Here is a 25,429-nt window from a genome sequence, read left to right as displayed (position 1 = left end):
CTGAGAATTCAGCAAGTGACATGACCTGGTGTTATATTTATAGCTGGAGCCATACAGATTGAAGAGAAAATGAGACAGGACTGTTCCTTATTGTGCTCCAGGGTTTCTGACATCCTTTATCAGAAACACAGTACTTGAGTCTCACAAACTATGGTCTGCCTGACAGACAGTCCATTATCCATGACACCATAGGCTAATTCACCTGCATATCTTAGAATTTACCAATTAATGGTACTCAAGGCACTTGAGAAATTGAAAAACATAATCCTCACAGTGCTGCCAGCTTTTTCCAGGTCAGAATAAACCTCGTGGGACAGTTAGATAATTGCATCTTTCACTCCAGTCTTTGTCCAAGAGGCAAACTGCAGTAGGTCAAGGTGGTCTACCAGAAGAGAATTCATATAGTCCAGGACCGGCCTCTTAAAGGTCTTCATGAAGTAAGACGAAAGTACCACTGGTCTGTATGAAGAGGGACCTGCCTTCTTTGGAACTGGAACAATTCTGAATGTCTTCTACAGCAGTAACACTTCCTGCAGCCTTAATGACTGACTCAGCAGGTGACAGGGGACTGAGTCTATATGGTCCTTTGGGTTTTCCTGTACATAGCCTCCTCAGTTGTCTCCTCACTTGATCATCAGTTATAGATATTCTATGCTGATGATCAGAGATTGACTCATCACTGGCCTTTCCATTTGACATGGTAGGAGTTGCTGATGTAGTAGGGATGGTGTGGAGGAACTGGCCATTGGAAGATGGTAGCATTGGAAGTGAAAATCTATTAAAAATTGGTTGAGGACATTAGCTTTGTCCACATTCCCTTCTAACACCTCAGCCATGGATTGCTTGGGCATAGCTAAAAAAGTGGTGTGGAATTGGAGTAAGGACTACATCAGGTAAAAAGTTTTTTGTTTTCTTTTAAATTAAATAAAGTATGTATTTTTAATACATCAGGTGTGATGGAGAGTGGCAATGGGTTACATGTTGGTTAGAAATGCAAGTAAGAATTTCACTGTACTCTGAACACATGACACTACACCTACCATATATCATAGGAAATAAAGCCAATGTATAGCAGAGACTATAAAGGTCATTACATCACGTTATACATTAGTAATGAAAAAGAAATGGAGATATTTTATAACTGTGATGGATTAAAGGTCATGAGCAATCAGTAAATCTCATGGGAAGGCACGGATGATGATACAGTCCGCATCTTGAATGAAGTGATCCTTAAGTTTGGAATCTCACGGCTTTTACACTTGAACTTCATCAAGACTAATTTCTGCTGGTAGAGCCAGCAGCAGTCATTCAGCTTTGCTAGCCATTGATCCTATTCAAAGTGCCGTACATAGATACAATCTTGAACTGACAGAACAGGCCCCACATGACATTTTTATTGTGGCTATAGTACATTAGAGAAAACATCCTGGGATGCATGGTGGTTTATTTCTTATTCTGAATAAATTCCCCAAACCAATTCTTTAATGGAAAATGCTAACAATTTAACTATACCAAACTGAGAGTGACAGTAGAAATATGGAATGGCCCCTTTAACACTTAAGTTACCTGTAGTATTTAAGCCAAACAGAAGAGGAGAGGACACAGCGAATGCCAATATCCAGACAAAAGTGATCATCAAAGAGACCCTCAGGCGAGAGCTCTGGGAGCTGTTGTAGAGCACAGGCATCACTACAGCAGTATATCTGTGAGAAAAAGGGAAAGCAAGAGGGGAAAAGAGAGACAGAGGGAAAGCTGGAGACAAAATGCAATTTGAAGAGTAAATACTTCATAATATTAAGCAGTTGACTAATTCTGTTACATGGAGGTTTCACACAAGCCAATACTACAGCAACTTTAGGCCTTGCTAATAAGCCCTGACACATATGAGACGTGAAAAAATGAGGAATATATAGTGAATGAAAATAAATAAAACCCAATAAAAGGTGTAATTTTGCTTGACTTCCCACTAGTGAATGGAAAGAAATGAAAGTGATGTCCGCATATTGTTTAGTCTGATACAGTATCACATTTGTAACTAATTGAACCTTTTCAAATGTTTCCCATGATGATAAAATAAAAGCAGCAGAGCAAGAAAGGTTTAGTTTGAGGCTACTCTAGTAGGTATCAATAATGACAATGTGAAGTGAAAGAAGTCCTTTAATAAGCAAGTTTTAATGAAACGACAATTGCATATTTATTTTAGGTATTTTGGATCTTGATAGCATCATCACATAATCAGTTCAATTTAAATCATCTTTATTGTTATTTGTAAGCATTTCCTTTATTAGTTACAAAAGGGAATGTCTTTTTAATGAAATGCATTGCTTTGCTACAACTGAAGTTTGCAGAGCATACGAACTAAACCTGTGAGTTGAATGTCTGGAAAGAGCCATATTACCCCTATATCAGTCTATCCCTTCTCAATTACACCTATCTCTGTTTTGTCTTTGGGAGGTGTTGTGATGTGAAATTTTACATACAATTTAATAAATATTTTGCATCTCTTTATTTGTAACTTAGACAAAGCAATGTAATATTAGTGTTACATTATTGATAATAACAGCAATGGTTTGATGGTTTAAGAACTCCTTCCCCCCTTTTTGGGTAATTTTACGACAAGGTTGGGGAGAAGTGCCTCAAACCAGCTTGCCAAGTGTTTCTCTGCTAAAGTCTCTCTCTCAAACCCCACAGGAAAGCAAACTGGTTAACTGCCAAGCTTTACCTTAACATATGGTTTGGGGGGGAGGTGTGAAGGTGTTCTGTTCCCCCTTTGGTCTGAAGTATGGTTGTTTGGAACTGTCTTGTATCAAAAGCCTTTAAGTATCATGATGCCTTATTGGCTCTAGGGGTTGGACAGAAAACCTATAAATGTGCTTGCTTTACCTCACCCCCTCTCTCTCTTACCAAACTGATGAAAGACCATCACACACCATGAACTCAAAAGGACAAAACAATGAAGAGCACAGCTTGGCAGCCATATTGAGACAGGCATGCAGCCTGTTGTGAAGAAAGCTGACCACCAATGATGCCTTAAATAGAAACATTTTAAGTAACTAACAAGTCTGTGTGCCGCCTGAAACTACACATCACTATTTATCAGGCTGTATGGTTACCAATATTCAAATGTACTTTGCATATTGTTATTATTTATCAATATTATCAATACTACATTGTTTAAATTGTAACTTAACTCCTGCTTGTCTTTTACTACAACTAATTGCATGAGGTTATACATGTAGAAGGGAAGGTGGGGAGAAGTTATATACTATAATACCTTATAAACAGTGGTAAGTCTGGGTAATTTGAGGCATTCTGACAAAGGTTACATATTAATAATACAAAAGGGGGAAGTGGAGTAATATATTACTCTACGAAGGCAAAACAATTGGCGTAGTCAGCAGGATTTTGGCGTAACCAAGTTTTGCACCCTGTTTGCAAATACTGCTGATGTATTTATATGCGTACATATGTGAATTTTAAGGCATCCAGTGAACAAATGCAGTGGAAGTAAAACTTTTGTTTGGTTGCTGAATGGAATATAACCAAAAAAGTATAGAGATTTCTTGTGTGTCACGAGGACACCCGCTTGTTTGTTAGTGCTTGTGATAGTGAGTCCGTAATTGGAGTGCTAGGGAGTCGTGGGACATGCATTCATACAGCACTTATTCATTTAGGATCTTTGTGTATGTATGTGTATGTTTGCTTACAGGGGCAAAAGTAGGCCAACCCATAATGAATTTGGCAAACTGTATTAGAGTAGCATTGTGGACTCAGAAATGCCTAAATTCATATTAAAAGCAGCCATCTTCCAGTGGAGTGGCAGAAGCAAGCCGGCAAAACTAGTAAATGGAAACCTGTTGTGCAGGTAGAGAAAGCAGAAGCTGAGCTGAGCGTGCCACAAAATGGAAGGGGGCTGGAAGGATTAAAAGCAGGAAAACAGAAATCTGGTATAAAGAAGACAGCTGCTGTTATAAGAGGTTTACTATCTTGTATTACTGGTAATAAGGAAGATCAGTATGAGAAAGAAAATAGCAAAATGAATGAAAGTGAAAGTTGTAGAATGTTGTGTGAAAGTTTTGAAAGATGTAACAGTTGGTGTGAAAATTGTGAAGTGCTAGCATGTAGAACACCCATTTCTAAAGTGGGAAAGCAGTGAAAGCAGGGAAAAAAAAGGAGAGAAAACCGCCCATGGTGAAAGTTAGGGCAGTAGTAACCGGATCTGACTGGAACCCTAAAACATGGGTGGGTGATTTACCTGAGACAGATGAGTGCTCAGATAAAGAGTGGAAATGTGAGTGCGAGGAAAAGGAAAGGGATGAAAGGAAGGGAAAACAGAAAGGGTGTTTCCTTCCATTATTCTCCACTGCACCACAATCTCCAGGGACTTTATGTATAACACCGTGCGTAGAACTCACACTATAACATGACATAAGCACAAAAGCAGAAATGTGCTTACACACAAAATAATCCAGACGCATAAATCTGTGCGAACGCCAACTTCCATGTTCTTCCGCTACATAAATCCCGGTCAGTATGAAAATTAACGCAAAATTAATTGCACGCACCTGCTGCCCCGTCCCAACTCCTCCCAGAATTGCTCCTCTTTGAATATTCAAATACATATAAATAGCCCTTAAGTTCAGCGTTCTGTGAAAAGGCAATGGCAAAAGCACAAGGGAAAACAGAATTTCAGCGAATACCAAGTGGAGGCAAGGAAAAACGTACTATTTGTTGGTTTAAACAGTGGTATAATCAACAAAAGGAAGTTGATCGAGTGACATAGTGTCGGAGAAACTCGAAAGCTCAAGTTCACAAAGTTGCACAGTGCCCAAACTAAAAAAGAAGTTGTCACATATCAAAGTCGCCGTGAAAAGGTGAGTCGTAGCCCACCATCTGAGTGTCATATGAAAGCTTATTAGGATACAGACAAAAAAAAAGGCACACAGTGGGGAAAAAGCACAAAATGTCAACTTTAATCTCGAAATTTCCACTTTAATCATATAGTTTATTTTGTCATTAAAGTAGAACATCATAAACTTCATCTTAAAATCATTTCACTTACTAGTTTCTCAAATCCCATTGTAACTAAAGTAGCACGTTAAATGCTTTGTTTTGTATTTGATCTTCTATGTGCTCTATGTGTGTGAATCACTATGTGCTTCCGGACTTTCTCTTCCTCCGACAGGATGCAGAATCCATTACATTCGTGATATTATAGCTCTTTGAATAATTAAAATACTGAGATGTATACGTGATATCATTTTCATGATGATAGGAGTTAAAACATGTTATTAAACATGGGAACATGGTGGTGCAGTGATTGTTCATGTCTCACACAAGATGCTGCTGCTCCATGTGCGACCTTCGATGAAATAATTTATTGCAGCAGTACTGTCTCTTTCAAATGTACTGACCTCCAATGTATGAATTTCCCCTTCAGATTAATAATCTATCTATCTATCTATCTATCTATCTATCTATCTATCTATCTATCTATCTATCTATCTGTCTATCTCCAATTCATGTCCTTACTTTTCTTTCTCCAAATACCCAATCGCCACACAATCAGCTCTGTAACAGACGTTAAGCCATCTGTAAGATTAGAACTCCGATTCTTCAAAACTTTTAAGGAACATTGAAATATCTTAATAGTATGTGTTTAATTATTCTATCCATCTATCCTTCCAGTGTCATGCCAGTCCCAGTAAGAATACAGCGCGAGACAGGAACAATCCGTGAACGGAGCGCAAGCTAATAGCTAGTGCTGCGGCACCATGTCTTGTCATGTTTAATTATTGACAATATAGATTATTTAATGAAGTTAAAGTTTTATCTGTATAATATAATAAACATATTTTGCTGCATTTCATCCTAAAAATTATATTGTCATCATATGTAAATATGCGCTTTATAAAGTGGCTCAGGTTGTGCAATATTATAACTGTATCACAAGTTTAAAGTGAGGTAATTGTACTTTTAAGTACAAATAGTACTACAAGGAGCAGTTGATGGACTGATTGAGTGTGTTTAGAGTTCTTCGGATGAAACTGCTTCTGAACCGCGAGGTCAGTACAGGAAAGGCTCTGAAGCATTTGCCTTATGAGAGCAGTTCAATAGACAGCATGGCCGAGGCAACGTGTGCTTGATGCTGTATCCCGATAATTCTAATTACGATTAGCTGCTGTACAGCTGTGATTCCCCACTCAGATACAGTGATATAAATACTCCGAGTGATGCAGTGAGAGTAATATGGAAAAAGATGATCCGATGTGGCAAATCCTAACGGTAGCAGCTGAAAGAAGAAGGTGAAATGAGAGTAACAACGCTAAAGCAGTTATGGTATTTGAAATAATTTGACCATTCTGTGGACATTTTATTGTTACAGGTTAATTACAGTCAGATGCATTAAACTAATAAACAATATGCAGTAAATTTCAAGGTATTTATAAAGCTGCGTCAAGGATGTGGATCTAAAAAAGAAAGGGAAACCACACAGGAACAGTAGCACTGCTTTGATGCTGGGTGCCTAACAGGTCCAAGCAGTGGCAGAAATAAAAGACAAAGAGTAGAAGACAAAGTAGAACGTCGTAAAGAGTATCAAAAATGTTGGCGCAATACACCTGCAGAGCAAGTTAGAGATTATGAAAGTACTAAAATTCTCAAAAAACTGATAGTAAAGATCACATTAGCGCTAACAAATGGAAATTATTATTATTGTTATTATTTAAACTTTAAATGACTTTTTCAGAGAAATACTTTCACATCCCTCGAGACGAGACTTTGTGCCAAGAGATTTAACTACGCCCGAGGCCAGAAATAAAAGACAAAGAGTAGATGACAAAGTAGAACGTCATAAAGAATTCAAAAACGACGCGATACACATGCATAGCAGGTTAGAGATAATGGAAGTATGAGAATTCAAAAAAATTATAGTAAAGATTGCATTAGCGCAAACAAACGAAAATTATTACTCTGTGAAATAACGGAACAGCGAATAGAAATTGAATATATTGTTCAAATTTAAACTCAAAGTCGGAGACTTGTAGATCGTCTAATTCGTGTTGCCATCAGGGAAAAGTAGTGTTTCATCCCAATGAGGAGGTGTATCCGCAAGAAATAAAAGATTTGTTATTTGGTGAAAGTGAAATCCACAAACACTACTGGCAAAATATCCGAATCTACAATAATCTCTTTGTGTTCGCATCATTCAATGCTAAAAACGTAGATTTACATGATTCAGGACCACATGCTATGAGAATCTGTGGTCCCGCAACAATTAAAGCTACTAAAAGTTTAACTTCAAAGAAACCACAATTCGGTCAGGTTTATATTTATGATCATGGGGAAGTGATGCAACATAGAATCGAAAGAGTTAAATGATCGGACGTATTAGAAATTCTACAGCAAATAATGGATACAAATCCATACATCCAAAAGTATTGCACTTCATACAAAATTTATCTGAAAAAACAGACAAAGAAGTTTTCTTGGATTTCTATATGAATCCAAAAGATCACACACGCATATATAATAAACCAACATGTGACGAATTGTCAGCTATAATAGTTTCGAAAAATGGAGATATCAAAGACAGAGTTGATATTCGTGTTTATCCAAAAGCACAGCACGATTCATCGCAAGAGGCAGATTTAGGAAATGACGAGTGCATAGGAACTACACAGGGGATGGCGAGCAAAGCGTGTAGGGGGCAGAGCCCCCTAGTATCTCTATATACAGTATATTTTTTTAAACAATCAGTTATCTTGTTTGTGATTCATTTTGTGTTGTTTGGCTTATGAACTTGTTCTTGGGATGCAGTCTTATGAATTATGATATGACATCACAGTGGCTATTTCTGTGAAAGGTAGCCTGAACACTGTCCTGAGATCTTCACCACTTTTTACAGTCTTTGCTTGTGGTTTAGCACATTCTTTTCCTATGTTTTCTCAGGGCATATTTAATTTTTTGTGCTTTATTTTCATCTCTGAGGCGTTTTTTGTTTGCTCTTTTGAAATTAGTTAAGTTATACAGCACTACATTGAAAGATGTGAGTAAAGCAAACCCTTGCTGGTTCATCCACAAGACCTTTGTTATTAGCTCCTTTTTTCAATGGACATTACAGTGTTTTTGCACTGCTTGCTGTTTTCTTTGTTATGTGTTTCTATCTCTGGAAAAAACCAGGCAACTCAATATCAAATTTAAAGCCTTCTGGAATTTCTGTTTTCTTTTCATGACACTCTTAAGCCCATATTTCACCTTCTCTTAAAACAAGTTAACTACTTTAAATGCTTATTAAGCCCAACAACAGTTAATATTTTGCTTTCTACAATTTGGCATAACATTGATGCAACACGTTGGTCTACTGGCTTGTGGACCGCTAGCATGACACCCTACCTTCCAGTAACCATACACATGTCTGTGGAGACTGTCATCTAAGGCAGGATAAAAATCACTCCAGATCAAGAAATGTCATTCTAGAATCACTAACCTCCATTAATTAGTGAATCCAAATAGTACTAACTCTAGTTAATCATCATGTCTGTCACCAGATTGACATTACAGATGACCCCAACATTTTCCTTTTCAATGGTGAGCCCACATAGTGCCAATGGTTCAATGTTGATAACCCATCATCTACACTTAGACCAATTTACCAACAGTAATCTTGCTGTAAGAGCCCTACAAATCATGGGGACTGCAAACACATTCACTACATCAAGGCCCTCATCCTGCAAGGACGTTTTTGGTATTTGTATAAGTGGGCTATGATCAAAAAGTTTCAGTCACTGAAGAAATTAGATAAGGGAGCTGTGATAATAATGATGATTGTAATTAATGGCCTGAAAACTTACTAATTTACTGTCTCCTCCTGATGCTAGTGACAAAGTCTTGCGTGATGCAGACACATGGGAAGAGGACAACAACACAAGATCTGGGATCCAGACATGACAATTGAAGTCATCCCCTCCCTGAACCACTCTTCTGGTTTGCTACCAGTGAGGGGACAGGCCACGGGTAATAAAGTTAGCATAATCATAAATAATATAACCTGGAAGGAGAGGTGGTGCAATGATTAGTATGACTGCCCTCCAGGAGATTGGGTTCATAATCCAACTCAGTCACTGTCTGCATGGAGTTTGCTTGTTCTCTTCTTGTTGATGCAAATTGTCCCCAGATACACTAGTTTTTTGCCACATCTCAAAGGCATATAGATTAGGCTGATTAGTGGTGCTAAATTACCAGTGTGAGTGTGTGTGAGTGTTTTCTGTCCAGGGTTCATTCCTGTGATACTAAAAGTGGAATATGTAGATATGGGTCCATGATCAGCAAACTTGTTAAATTATATGATATTGTCAGCAGACAATACAGGAAGTGTTCATAAATGGTGGAAATATATGATTATTGTGTTATATTGCTGCCTATACCAGCACAGAATATGCCTGCTGTAAATCAAGCAGAGATCAGTTTCTCTCCACATAGCCTCATCATCTGATAGTCTCAAACTGAGAGAAGTACAAAGCATTCGGTCAGCCTCACAAACTGATGATGTACTATTGGTCTGGCTCCCATTCCAGTGATTCATCACTTGTAAACTAATTACAGGGAATTCTTTTTCATCCACTGACACATTCGGACATAATTTATGCATTTTTAGAGCAGAATGGTCGATACCTGTAAACACCATGGCCCTGCAATGAAAAGATGAACCTGGAAAGAGTCTCAGAGAAGCAGGCAAACAAGACTGATCTATGTGTTCAAGAAAGTAAGCATCTGATTAACCACACAGACATTGACAGTGGTTCATATGTCAGTGGAAAGTGTGTTTCCCATTAGTCAATACCACCTAGACCTCTCAATAAAAAGATCCTATCTTTGATGCTTAATAAAGTGTTGTCAACCTTTCAGCACCAAACTGACCTAATCACATTATTTTCTGCTTGTGATGCTCCAATTGTGTTAGGTATAAGGACAGCTAAACATGTCCACCTAAGCAGGAGCATAGGCAGTGCAACCTGTTAGAAAGCTGCATACAAAAATAACTAGAAAACACAAAAATACCCAAAGCCAAAGAAGGAGCTAGAGTTTTTCAGAGGCATACTGCACAATGATTAGGTGTCAAGCTCCTTCTTTTATTTCATTTTCACCTTCTGTTATGTGATGGCTATGTGGTTCATGTAATAGTAATTCGGGTAAACAGCAAAGCTGAGGCTATGCAGCATTTGTGTGCATATATATATATATAATATATATATATATATATACACATACAAATATCATTCCCACAATGCTGTTCTTTCAAATTGAAGGCAGGACTCTCGACAAATGAATAAGGGGGCGAGGCATATCAAACACACAGCATTTTGGAAATGATCATTCGTGGTTACTGTGAATGTTGCCCTTTCGGAAAATAACTGTTAATTGCATTTTAGCAAACAATGCACACATTTTAAACATTTTGACCATACAAATGGTTATTGGACATGTGGATTATACGACAAAAGATATGTGAGAATTTTTTTGTTTTTTTCCATCAATATTTTTCACATTGTTTTCCATGGTCCAGAATTAGTCACCACCTAGTGCCATTGAGTTTGATTATTCAAGATGTACTTTCTCAACAAAATCATGACATTGAAATTTTTTTCTTGGCCACCACTACAACATCATGAGGTATGTAACATTTAAAAAAATATATATTGTTTTTGGGTATTGTATTCATTTAATGAGTTGAGAGTAATGAAAATCAAGTAAGAAGATCATGAAATTCGTGAAGCGATTGTTCCAAATACACGAGTTGGTGCAAAGACTCTGTATGTTACTGTTGCAGTATAGTACAGTATACATTACAGTAATTACATATCATTCTACTTTTTTGTTTTTTTTATATACAGTATATAAGTATACTGTATTGTCTAGAAGGTTTGGTGGGGGGATCCAAAACATATTTGTGGATTTTTTGCAGCTACAGAGTTCCAAGAGCACTAACCCCTGCAAATAGCAAGTGATAACTGTAATTGGAAACCAACTTTATATCATCATAATATTTTAATAGCATTTTCAAAGATATACAACAAAATAAAGATGTATGTACAGTTTAGATGTAGTAAATTCAGTAAATTCAATCCTGCCCTAGACATTATTAGCAGCCTTATAAGCAATTCAAATCATTCTGGACAAAAGAACTACATTCCCATTGCAGTAAAGCCAGACTCAATAGTGATCAATTGTCAGTACTCACGTGACTTGAATCAACCAATGAATGATGGTGTTAATATTTAAAAAGGCCACATTCACTCTCTGTTACTCGTTCACAATGGTGAAGACAAGAGAGCTGTCTGAGAATGTCAGAAAAGCCACCAAACATCTGAATGCAAAAGTGTTCAAAGCCATCTCCAAAAACCCGGTGTCTACAATTTTAAAAAGAAGTTTTATGCTCATGAAACTGTCAAGAACCGCTTAGGATGTGGTGGGTAGAGGAACATTAATCCAATATGTCTTTGAAGATTAGTGCCAACTGTTGATAAAGCCCCAAGTACAACACCCGAAGAGCACAACACTGACCTGGAGTGAACTGGAAGTGGTGGTTTCAACCCACCCCATACATTGTGCTCTAAACCAAGGAGTTAATGGATGAAGGACAAGGAGGACCCCATTGCTCAAAAACATTTATAATAAAGCACACCTAATCTTTACCTAAACCTGGCCTTGAGAAACCACAATCCTTCTGGGAACATGTTCTGTGGAAAGATGAAACCAAAATTGAGCTTTTTGGAAATGCAGGCCAGCGATACATTTATAGATAAAAAATATAGCTTACAAGGAAAAGAATACCTTTTCTACAGTTAAACATAGTGGAAATTCCATAATGTTGCGGGGCTCCTTTGCTGCCTCAGGAGTTGGAGGTGTAAGCAATCATGAAGTCAGATGATTACTAAGGTATTTTGGAAATGTGCTACCTGGTGTCAAAAAGCTTTGTCTGGCTCATAAGGTCATGGCTCCTCAAGCAGGGTTGTGTATCAGATGCACAAAAGAATGGTTAAAGAAACTGGTCAGCAATGAGTCCTGATCTCAGTCAAATTGAGGACCTTTGAAAAAAACTAAAATCTGTTATTGGTAAAAAGATTCTTCAAAACATTCATGAGCTACAAGAAATCACAAAGATTGCACAAATAAGTTATATGTTGTACTGTATTGACACTGTATTATCAGACTAATAATTGTTTAAACAGTCTAATACAGTGGTGTGAAAAACTATTTGCCCCTTTCCTGATTTCTTATTCTTTTGCATGTTTGTCACACAAAATGTTTCTGATCATCAAACACATTTAACCATTAGTCAAATATAACACAAGTAAACACAAAATGCAGTTTTTAAATGATGGTTTTTATTATTTAGGGAGAAATGGCAGATTCCTTTTGATAAGTAAAGGGGAGGGAGGACAATATAAAAAAGCCAACCGAAGAAGGGAACTTTGCTCTTCTGCCTTGTAATGCATGAATCCGTGTACTTGTCTGTGACTGAATAAAAGCTGATTGATTGAACTACTCCTGACTTCCTTGGAGGTTTCTTCCACACTACGATCTGAACCTAGGATTGTGTGGTGCTGTATCACACTGCCTCTCTCTTGGACAGAACTATAGAAAAATAATAAAAGCACAAAGGGAAAAAACCTAGCGTGTAAGAAAAAAAAGACCCACTGGTGGAGAGTTTCCAGACTGCACATTTTGGAATGCACTGATTTGACTGCTGTAAGTTTATCTTTGACATGCAAAATAGTATTGTAATTACTTGCATTGTATTGGTATTGTTTTGTAATTAGTCATTGTGTATTGGTATAACTGTTAATATTGTATTAGGATTAGCATTATTACTTAGTATTTGTACCAGTACTAAATATTAACACTTAGTATTGCTGTTGTATTAATATTAGTATTATATTAGTTGCAGTGCATAGTATTAGTGTAACTGCTGTATTATTACCAATGTATTAATATTATTATTATGATTAGTATTGCATTTGTTTCATTGCATTAGTATTAGTATTCTATAAGCATTGTATTGAATGAGTATTAAAGCTTAGTGTCCATTAAACCTCCCATTTTCTCCTTCATCAGTACCAACTAGGCCAGAATGCGATGGCTGCCCTGTCAGTTTTAACTAAACCAGCAGTTTGCCGTCTGTCACTTCACTTTATGTTCCTCTTTCACTATGTCTCACCTGTCAATGCTGATCGCACAGAGGTTCAGAATGCTGGCTGTGCACATCATCACGTCGAGTGTTACAAACAAGTCACAATATACTCGACTGAACATCCAGACTCCACCTGACACCTGGAAAAGGCACAAAGTGTAAAGCTGAGGGTTCATTCTTTTATTTTTGTATGGCAAAGTCTCATAATATTACAAAGATGTCATCAGAACAAAGATCAAGCTTTTATAAGATCTCCTAATGTAGACAGAAGATGGAAGAAACATAGAACTCAGGACATTCAATGACAAATGGAGATCTGCAACAGAAAGGAAGGCCAAGACTTCTCTTTATTAACGGGAGAAAATGAAAAAGATCACAGTGTAGCATCCCCTCCCAGTCACTGATTCTTTGGGTGAATTGGCTCCAGCAGACCCCCATGACCCTCTAGTTAGGATATAGCGGATTGGATAATGGATGGATGAATTACCTCACTCCATTCTCAGGGAATGCTGCCTGAAACATTGCATGAGATGCTGGAAAATCAGAAGGCAGGCTATTCAAATTCTGGTGCGATTGTTGATGACTGAGGCATGTTAGAATCCAGAACAGAACTGTCCTAATGAATCCTTTCTCTGCCTCAGCCTCACAATGTAATCTTTCAAGTTTCAAGTTTCAAGAGTATTTATTGTCATTTCATCCATATACAGTAGTACAGCATACAGTGAAATGAAACAACGTTCCTCCAGGACCATGGTGCTACATAGAACACAGGGCAACGAAGAATCCATGACACATAACATAAATACACAAGTGTTACTACCAAAATATTAATAATCTACATTTTGTGACAGTAAATGAATAAAATGAGTTACACAATCTTATCAGTGTGTATTTTGTTACACTGAAGACTAAATGCAACAAAATACTCTTTTAATTTTGTGTAAAACAAATATAGTAAATAACAAAACCTATGTTACTGCACCATTTTCTGCAGAATCTAGTCATTAATAAGCGGTCACCAAATTCACTTTATGTTTAAGCTCCCAATTGATGGTGTGGCCTCTAGTGGGCACCACTGATTCACAAACTCCAGACACAATTGTACAGACAAGACCCAGGTTCACAATCAATGTTTATTTAACAAAGTACCTTGCCAATGTTTCCATTTGTTCTCTTTCTACCATTTATTCCTTCCACTCATCACAGACAAGTTTTGCCCTTCTCTGCTCCTGACCTCGACTCCCTGGGCCAAGTTTGGGATTCTCTTATAACACTGGGCCCAGAAGTACATTTAGAGCTAAAGCACTTCTGGATCAGGCAGGACCCCAACCATCCTTTTGCCATCAGTTTTTGACAACTCTCCCTAGCAGCCCCTATAGAACTTGGCAGGGCAGGCTCCAAGGACCACAATTCCCATGCTGCCATGTGGGTGTTCATCCCAGGGCTGGCAAGATGGGTTGGTGCCATCCAGTGTACAGTGGGGGACAATCTACCCACAGCAGACAGTCACCCACTGTCCTTCCAGGTACTCAAACCCAACTAGAGTGTTCCTCTGTGATTTCTGGGACTCCAACCCTGGTGTAGCTTCTGCTGCAGCATTTTTCTCTGTCCATGTCCTGGCAAAGAAAGGGAATATCACTGATACTCCACTTACCTTCCTTTCCCATGGTCTCCTGGCAAGGCGAAGCTCGATCAAGGCAGGGATGCCGGCTGGTTCCTCACATTGAATAAGATTGAAAGACGTTCTTGGTAAAGCATTGAGCATAGATCATTTCTTAATTAGTTTTAGTTCACTAAAGCAATACTCTCCCCAGGCTACAGTGACTGGTAATGTGCAAAAATACACAGCATAATGAACACATCTTGGTAAATGCAATGAAGCTTTGTCCAATGTATAGCAGTTCAAAAGGTGTGAGTTCATCTTTTAAAGTGGCACTCTGGATCATCTCCATCTGACACTCAAAGCCTGTCATTAAATCATTGGGTATTGTTACAGATGGTGCCAATTCAAAAACAATGAATTTGTGTGACAGAATATCCTGGGTCCCACACCAGTCCAGAATCTGGGACAAATGTTGTTATTTTCTCCCCCATTGGCACCCTTGGTGGTTGACACACATGTCCTTGAAGTAAATGGGTTGAGGTCAGTCCTGAACTTAGTCTCTATACCAGTTTATTTCTCCTTTGGACGTAGTATCCACCAGATAAGAAATTAAGCCCCTTGTAACACTAGTGAGAGCACTATATTTAAAGTGCAAATATTTAGACAAAAGCTATATAAGATCATGTGTTACTGTACATACAAATGTATAAAAAAAAACAACTGGCACAGAAAGGTTAATCTTACTGCAATTTTTTAGATAACCGTGTTACCCAGTCTAATAATTTCAAATAGTTCTTATAGCTGAAGCTCCTAAACAACACAATTACCAGACTTCTCTACTTGAATGCGGTCATTAAATGGTTCTAAAATCTATCCAACTGGCTAAATTATTTAGTCATTCAATGTTTGAATTGCCTTTTTCAATATGTGGCCTTATAGACAACATACAGTGCAAGGAGAGAACCAGCACAGTTCATTTAGGGCACACTTATTGATGCTCGGCCAACAGCAACTTACCATTGAACCTTACTTGCATGCCATTGGGAGGAAACCTGGGAGAACACAAGAACAGAAACAGAACATGCACAGAACGCCACCAAAACAGAATTCAGGCTAAGTATTCTGGAGCTGTGAGACACCAACGCTAACCACTGTACCACTACCCAAATAACTGATGCTATTATTATTGCTAGGACATCATTTCACATTGGCTGAATGGTATTGGTGTTACACTGCATAATTGTGTGGATACCTCACAATAAATATTTGTGTCTTATATATTGATTTGTTCACAACATAAATTAAATGGGGTGTTTGAGCTGTGCCATGAATAGCGACATTCATCATGTCTTGAAAATGTGCTGCCAGACTCCCCAGGGTAACGCTCAACAACTGTCTTTCACTGATATAGTGCTTACATTCTCATTAATAATGGTTAAGGTGCTGAAACATGAAAGTATCAAGTCAGAATAGGACTGCTTTTATTACACATTGTTGTCTTATGAATGACAGACTAATTTACGTGTGTTTCTCTCCTTTGGTTCTGTGGGGACCTTGTGGCTGCTGCTTTTTTTGTCCTTTGTTAATCATTTTTTTCAGACACAGATACCCACATTCACCTCAGAATTTACCTTGATGAGAAACAGGCATAGATTTTATACAATATTTAATAGCCTTTGAGCCATTTCAAGGGCAAAGGGTACAAGGCGTGCACATGTTGGCATGCCTCAGACGATGAAGAGTTGTTTTCTGAATCTGTCCATTTCACTCATCCGTTCACAATTTATCAGACCCGCTTAATAAAGATCAGGGTCATAGGTGTCATACAGTTTGGGGTTATACCGTCAAATATTAATTCATTATCTTTCACCATGATTAATTAATGTGATACAGTAGACACAGTAGGCTATGTGAAGATACAGCAAGCAAGCTCTGATATGCTGACAAAGTTGAAAATAAGCACCCTCCTCCATTGTTCAGAACATACATTAAGTGGCCATCTTGTTGGGCACACTAATCTTTAACCTGGCAGGACTTCCTTTTGTAGATAGATAGATAGATACTTTATTAATCCCAAGGGGAAATTCACATAATCCAAGGGGAAATTCATATAAATTCACATTCATGGATTCAGCAGGCGCTACAAATATTCCTTAAGGATATACATCATGCAGTTGAATAGATTTTTTGACCTCACATTCATATTTCAAACCAACTCTTTCATGTCATCCCAAAGGTGCTCTTTTGAACTTTGGTCTAGGAATTGTGTTGACCATTGTAGTAAGTAAACATGTTTGTGGAGCCAGCTTGAGATGATATGCATCGTGTGACATGGCTGTCTATCCTGCTTAAAGTATCCATTTGAAAAAGGGCAGATTGTGGTAATAAAAGGATGCACATAGTCAACAACAATGCTGAGGCACATTGTGGCATGCAAATAACACTCAGCCGGTACTAAGAAGCCTAACCTCAGCCAAAAACATTCCCCATATAATTACAGTAATAATACCACCAGTCTGTACCACTGATACTGTACAACACAAGACAGTCAGTCCCATTCAGTGATGCAGTATATGCAAAATTTGGGGTCATCTGCACGTCATAGCAGGTATTGACATTTGCAAGGCCAGACCACATTTCCCAATCTTTAGTAACCCCTTAGGTGATCTTGTGCCCATTGTAGTTTCATGTTCTTGATGTTAGTTGACAGGAGTGGACACTGCCATGGATATCTGCTCTGTAGCTAATCTATTTGTAGGTCAATTCATTGTGTGCTCTGAAATGTGGTTCTGCACTTCCATTTTGCAAAGAGCTGGTGTTAAAATATTTGTGAGACGTGTCTTTGCTCAAACCATTAGAACATTAATACATCAGAACAATCTAGACAAGAAAAGGCCATTCAGCCCAGAAAGGCTCACCAGTCCTATCCACTTAATTCTTCTAAAGTAATATCAAGTCTAGTTCTGAAAGTCCCCAAAGTCTTACTGTCTACCACACTCCTTGGTAAGCTCATTCCATGTGTCTATGGCTCTCTGTGTAAAGACAAATGTCTTATTGTTTGTGTGAAATTTACCCTTAACAAGTTTCCAAATGTGTCCCCGTGTTCTTGATGATCTCTTTTTAAAATAACAGTCTGAATCCACTCTACTAATTCCCTTCATAATTTTAAACACTTCAATCATGTCACCTCTTAATCTTCCTTTGTTTAATCTTTCATCATAATTCATCCTCTGTAGTCCTGGAATGAGCCTAGTTGCTCTTCTCTTTTTGTACCCTGTAGACCAAAACTGCACACAGCACTTCAGATGAAGCCTCACCAGTGCGTTATAAAGCTTGAGCATAACCTCCTTGGACTCCACACATCGTGCTATGTAACCTAACATTCTCTTAGCCTTCTTAACCCCCTTAACGCACACACGTGCCGGTCCCGGGACATAACAGCGTTTTAAAAACATTACAGTAATGTGTGCATGCCCATCTGCCATGCATCTCGACATACTACCCATCAAATGAAACTTCAAAGTCTCGTCTTACCGATGATATAAACCATTTTGACACACAACAACCACAGCACTGACACTAAAGCCTTTTTTACAGAGAAGTACATACTTTTAAGAGTTGACTTTCCCTACCTTTGAAACCCTGCAAGTCAAACATCAATATTTCTGAGCAGTATTGATCCCATTCTGTCCGTAAGGCTCCAGCGAATATAATCCAGTAAAACGATTAGGTCCAAAACACACAATATATCCTCAAAGGGACAAAAACTCCAGAAAACGTTTCATAACTTGAGACTAGCTACGTAATTTTTTTTCATTTCTATTGATCATATCAGACGTAATTTGTTTCTGTCGGCGATAACCATGCTACCGCATGTAACACGGAAGTGTTAGCTTCTGATCGACACCTAAGTTGGCCAATTACGACGGGTCTGGGGTTGACTGGCACCTCGTATAGCCAACAAGTGTCACAGACAGCTGAACGATGACGTACAACTCCAAACCCTGGTAGAATCTACCAGTTTGATTGGACACTGTGACTGACACTCAAAACTTATAGCCAATGAGCAGCCGAGTATTTTGATATGTAACTTGCCATACTAACTTGTAAACAAAACGATCGGAGCTGCGAAGGTGGCATTTGTGCCAGTCTGCAGAGTTGGTGCGTGGTTGTTTATTGTGATTTCGCCAAGTTTTTTCGCATTTTAAATATGAATAAAAGTAGAAGTTTAAACGTAAATACACTCTCGATAAATAATAGATGCATGTACGCGGCGTGAAAGTAATCAATCGGCCCAGGAGAGGTCTAATGGCAGAGAGCGACATGTGCCACGCCCTTGTGCTTTCTGCTTGCTAGTGATTGCTGCCATCAAGTGGCACATGGAAAAACGCTGAGCTGTGTTGTAACAGTTTGTAAAAGAAATATATATAGTTTGTGTGCATTTTATAAAAAAAAGTAAAAATAAAAATATAAATATATTTTTGGCCCATAAGACTTGTATTGACTATTTTTACATAGAAATGTGTATTTTTTATTGTTTTTATTATTTTTATAACTAATAGAGTGACATTGTATGTAGATATAGATTCCTTTAGGTGTAAGCTTTCAGTAGAGCCCTTATTGATATATGTGGGTTGAAGCATTCAAAAGTTATTACACTTTTTCCATACTTTCCAAAATGTGGATAATGGTCCCTCTAAAAAGTCCCTGGGCATGCCCACATAAAACTGGTGTAAAAAATGTCATTTTTACAGGTATTCTTTTCAAATTTGAAATGTGAATAGTCAACAAGTTATTCTGTTGGTACATAGTGTGTTTCTGTCCCCACCTACCTACTGCAGCTTTATTTTCCATTATTTTCATAAAAAAACTTATGCGAGAACAAAAAAATTCGTTTTTTTTGTGAGTTCTAATGTGCATAACTTTTGATCAGTCACACCTACAGTGATTCTGACTACTAAGGGTGAAACTAGAGAATGTTACCTTTACAAAGAGACCAAACATGTTTTTATACTCCAGATAGTTCAATAACAGCAATGATTCTAATTTGGAGAGGTCGAATTACAAGCGATTTAGCAAAAATGACCCCGCTTGATAATGGCCTCTGAACACTGTCTGGAAGTTGATAGTGTCGAGTCCACTATGATTCCTTCACATAAGGTGTACTTTCGATTTTCAGACCTCCCATTGTGTATTCAAACATAACATTTTTACTTCTTACATGTAATACTTTACATTTACTTACATTAAATTTCATCTGCAAAACTCTGCCCAAGCCTGTGTGCTGTCCAGGTCCCTCTGTAATAATTCAATAGATTCCAGATTATTTACCAGTCCACCTAGCTTAGTGTCATCTGCAAACTTAACCAACTTGTTACTTATATTCCTATCCAAATCATTTATATATATTTTAAATGTGACAGCGGCCCTAGCACTGACCCCTGTGGAACACCACTCCTAACATCGGCCAATTCTGATGAGGTTCCTCGCACCATCACCCTCTGCTGAATCGAATTCCAACTTGTTGGTAAAACATGACCTCCCTCTTCTGAACCCATGCTGACTGTTTAGTAAAACTCCTGTTCTTGCCATGTGCTGCTCAATCTTATCATTAATAATTCCTTCCATTCATTTTTCTGTCATGCACATACTGGCTTATAGATGCTTGGATGAGCCTGATCACCCTTTATATATACAGTAGCAGAATAATATTTGCCATTTTCCAGTCCTTCAGAATTTCCCCAGTGCACAGCGACTTTCTAAAAATATACATCAAGGGTTTATATGTGTACTCACTAAATATTCAAAGGTAAACATGATCTCATCATTGGGATTTGTTTGATTTCAGCCTATTTAATCTGAGCAGTACTTTTCCCTCTACAATTTTCAAATCATTCAGTACCTCCTTAGTAGTCACTTTTACCGCTGGGAGGTTGTCCAGTCTATCACTTGTGAAGACCTCAAAAAAATGCAAGTTTAGAGCACCTGGTATTTCACTGTCTGCATTTTTTAATTCCCCTTTACTATTCTTGATCCTCTTCACCTTCTCGCTAACTGTTCTTTTACTACTAAAATACTGAAAGAATCTCTTAGGATCGTCTTTCGCCTTATCTGCTATATTCCTCTCTAACTGCCTTTTAGATGCCCTGATATCCTTCTTAATTGTGGCTCTCATGTTCTTATATGCCCTACGATTCACTTTGGAGTTATTAGTCTTATAAACCTTATAGACCTTTTTTCTCCTTTGCAGCTTCTTTTTCAACTTATTATTAACCCACAGCAGGTTTTTAAAAATTTCCTACTAATTCTAAATTTAGGCGTCTACCTGTCCTGCATTATATGTAAAACATTTTTAAACCTGGTCCACTGCTCCTCAACTGTCTCTGTGTTCTGCCAGGTGTGAAAAAGCCAGAGACAGAATGAGAAAATGGAGTGGGAAGTTAACAAACCTAGAGAATTCAAAGTTAATGTAGCCCAAAGTGCAAAATTTGAAGAAACATTTTAATTTATTAAATGCTAATGGCAACACATGTAACTTACAAAGTGAAAATGCTTTGTATGAATACAGCCTCTTGGCGAATGAGGAAGTGTACAGCCTTTATACTGTTGTGACAGTGACATCATTCATTGTCACTTCCAGTTGTCTAATGGTTTCAACTACACTAGCAATGGTACACAAACAGGACAAGCAGATGGCAGTGCCAAAAAATAAAAATAAAACCCTGGCATGCCAAGACACGATAAATATTTAGCTACCTTAAAATGGTTCAAAAACTCTAATTGAAGGATCAGATACTAAACTTAACAAAATTCCAACAGGAAAAAAGAAATAAAATAAAGTACAGAGGAAAATTACAAACTATTCATGACAGTTTGACCATTCTCCACTGATATCTCTAATTAAGAAGGTGTTTTCACCGCCAGAACTTCAGTTCATCCGATATTTGCTATTTATCATAAACTGCAGAGAACGCAGTGTGTGAAAATTCCAGGAGACTCGCTGCAACTGCCATGGTCTGGCACTAACAGTTTAATCCTGGTGAAAGTCACTTGCATTATGTGTCTCATCCATTCCAATGTTTGGTTGAACAGCAGCTAAACATCTCGGCCACGTCTGAAAATATCAACTTTATGGCAACATGATTGGCTTGTTAGAGCAGCAGGTTATTTGCATAGCTTCCCTATAAATAATTACACATATAATCCTGCCTTAGCACGGTGGCACAGTGGGTAGCGCTGCTGCCTCGCAGTTAGGAGACCTGGGTTCGCTTCCTGGGTCCTCCCTGCGTAGAGTTTGCATATTCTCCCCGTGTCTGCTTGGGTTTCCTCTGGGTGCTCCGGTTTCCTCCCACAGTCCAAAGACATGCAGGTTAGGTGTATTGGCGATCCTAAATTGTCCTTATTGTGTGTGTGTGCCCTGTGGTGGGCTGGCACCCTGCCTGGGGTTTGTTTCCTGCCTTGTGCCCTGTGTTGGCTGGGATTGGCTCCAGCAGACCCCCGTGACCCTGTAGTTAGGATATAGCGGGTTGGATAATGGATGGATGGATCTTGTCTTTATATAAATGTATGATTATTTTTTACATGTGAGCCTAACACATTATCTTTTAATGGAGTCATGATGGACACTCACCTTTACCCATTTCTATACCAAACTTATCAAGATGCTGTCTGTTGCAGCTTCATCACAATGTTTGGCCGGATGATACAGGAACTGAAGTACTTAGGTTGTGCTGGTCTCACAGGCTACCTGGCATGAGTGTGCTGAAGGCAATTGTACCATTACATTAGCACAGAGCAGTCTTAAAAGCCCATAATATAATTCCAAGAAAGAGAGAGAACCATATTGGTAAAATGGTTTCATTTGGAGACAACATACAGGGAGTGCAGAATTATTAGGCAAGTTGTATTTTTGAGGATTAATTTTAATATGGAACAAACACAGTGCTATCAGTCAATCCAAAATGTTAATAAACCTGAAACCTGAATGTTTCACAACGGAAATGTGAGTGTGAACATCATCAGGGGAATACATATGTGCGCACAATTATTAGGCAACTATTAGTGTGCAGATTTATTATGCAACTAAAGGAAAAATGAAAATGTTCCCATCTCACTTGTTTATTTTCATCTGTTATAGTGAGAATAATAAACAAACACCTCAAAATTTACAAATAAACATCTCTGACATTTCAAAAAAAATAAATCAATCAATCAATGACCAATATAGCCACCCTTCTTTCCAATAACAGTCATAAGCCTTTCCATTCATGGAGTCTGTCAGTTTCTTGATCTGTTGACGATCAGCTTTTTGTGGAGCAGTGACTACAGCCTCCCAGACACTCTTCAGAGAGGTGTATTGTTTTTCTCCCCCGTAAATCTAGCGTTTAAGAAGTGCCCACAAGTTCTCGATAGGGTTTAGGTCAGATGAGGAAGGGGCCATGTCATTATTCCTTCATCTTTAAGGCCTTTACTGGCTGGCCACGCAGTGGAGAACTTCGATGCAAGTGATGGAGCATTGGCCTGCATAAAATCATGGTCTTTTTCCTGTATCACTGTTTGAAGAAAGTGTCTTCGAAAAACTGGCAGTAGGTTTGGGAGTTGATTTTGAGTTCATCTTCAATGCAAAAAGGTCCAACTAGCTCATCTTTAAAAATACCAGCTCATACCAGTACCCCACTTCCACGTTGGAGTGGAGCTCTGTGCCCATTACTGATCCACAGGTCCATCCATCTGGTCCATCAAGAGTCACTCTCATCTCATAGGTACATAAAACCTTTGAAAAAAATCTGTCTTCAGATATTTCTTGGCCCAGTTTTGACGTTTCAACTTATGTTTCTTGTTCAGTGGTGGTTGGGTTTCAGCCCTCCTTACCTTGGCCATGTCTTTGAGCACTGAACACCTTGTACTTCTGGGCACTCCAGGTAGGTTGCAGCTCTGGAATATGAAAGTACTGGAGGATAATGGGTTCCTGGTAGCTTCACGTTTGATTCTTCTCAAATCTTTGGCAGCTAATTTGCGTCTTTTGTTCTCAACACGTTTCTTGCGACCCTGTTGACTATTTGCAACAAAATGTTTGATGGTTCTGTGATCACACACCAATATCTTAGCAATTCCAAAAGTGCTGCATCCCTCTGAAAGACTTTTTACAATTTTTGACTTTTCAGAGTCAGTTAAATCTCTTTTTTGGCCTATTTTGCCCGAGGAAAACTAGCTGCCTAATAATTCTGCACACCTTGATATAGGGTGTTGATCTCCTTAGGCCACACCCTCCCTCATTACACAAATATACATCACCTGACGTGCTTAAATCCAATAAGCATTCAAGTTAATACAGCTTGGAGTTGGAATATACGCATTAAAAATGATGATATGGTCAAAATACTCACTTACCTAATAATTGTGCACACAGTGTATAAGTCAGAATCCACTGAGGGTTATGTAACAATTCAGCTTCTGAGGAAACCAGACCTACAAATGGATTGAGGAGGAGTGTCCACTCATGCTGCACATGGCCATTGTTGGCATTGGTTGCTTTGATGATTAAACTCCCATAGGCAGGAGGGTTGCCACAATGGGAGCCAAATTCTAAGACGAGGTCCCAGGTGGATGTACAGTTGCATGTCTTGATGGTGACTGCAAATATTCAGATGAGCACTTTGCAATATCAAGTGGAGCAGAGTTCCATGTGATCAGCAACTGAATATTCGTCAGTTAGTTCTCAGAGACGTTAAGAACCCTTGCCAGGGTTTAGTATCATCTTTTGGGTATTTCATGGTATTTAAACCAAAGCTGCATGTACTCCAATGTACAAGTTTGTGAATATTTTGAAAACCTTTCGCACAAGTGCTTAGTTGGAATTTTTAGTGACAAACTTTATCTTATTGTTTTTGACTCTGACTTTTGTGTTGGCTTTGACAAAATATCAGCTTGATGACTGATTAACATTTCATTTCTTGGTCTTCTCTATTCATTATCTTCCTACTCAATTTCCTTGTAGTGGCAGAAAAGAATGTATTTGACCTCAGAAGTGACTGAATATTTAAAGCCAGAGGTGCAGTTGGGTCTGGATACAGGAGAAGAGTTTGGTGCAGATGCTCATTGTGTAGCTAGAAGAGACTAGGGTTAAAAGAGAATGAGAACGAGACAGATGGGAAGTGAGAACTGGAGTGCATAGTGCGCTAGTCGATAAGTTCCACTTTATAAATGCAGCCATGTACTCTGGCCAAGATTGTTAGGACTTGGAGGAGAAAAATACATACAGTACATGGGGACAAAATTATGGGATCTGGAGATGAGAATGAGAAAACATGGCTTTAATGCCAAAATGGATTAAAGGCAAACCACACTGGCAATTAATGGCACGTCAGAAGCAAGGAACAAAGCCAAGAATGCATTAAAATGGAAAACCAGAAAATTGTATCTTTTATGAAAACCAAAATTGTACTCACTAAATTAGTCTTAATTTCAAACCTAAAACACTTAGAAAATTATTTGGTAAAGGTCAATATTTGGATGATGATCGCCTCTTGCTGCCAGTTTATGAATGGCCATCGACACGTCTCATGAGGACACGCATCCATCAACCATACCATGTTCCATTACAATGGGAAAGACTAATTGATGGCTAATGATTC

General features: G+C 38.3%; 1 protein-coding gene across 1 annotated transcript in view; it reads right to left on the bottom strand.

Moving 5' to 3' along the window:
* Positions 1 to 25,429, bottom strand: part of drd3 (dopamine receptor D3) — a 78,410-nt gene that overhangs the window by 16,465 nt on the left and 36,516 nt on the right. Inside the window, exons 3-4 of the mRNA XM_039744092.1 lie at positions 13,220 to 13,332; positions 1,567 to 1,703 (exon numbers count right to left, since the gene is read on the bottom strand). Coding sequence (XP_039600026.1) covers positions 1,567 to 1,703; positions 13,220 to 13,332 — 250 coding nt within the window. The remainder of the gene's footprint in view (positions 1 to 1,566; positions 1,704 to 13,219; positions 13,333 to 25,429) is intronic.

This window comes from Polypterus senegalus, chromosome 2 (genome assembly GCF_016835505.1).
Source record: "Polypterus senegalus isolate Bchr_013 chromosome 2, ASM1683550v1, whole genome shotgun sequence".
Classification (NCBI taxonomy): domain Eukaryota; kingdom Metazoa; phylum Chordata; class Cladistia; order Polypteriformes; family Polypteridae; genus Polypterus; species Polypterus senegalus.
Note: the sequence above shows the minus strand (reverse complement) of the source record. Positions and strands in the feature narration are given on the sequence as shown.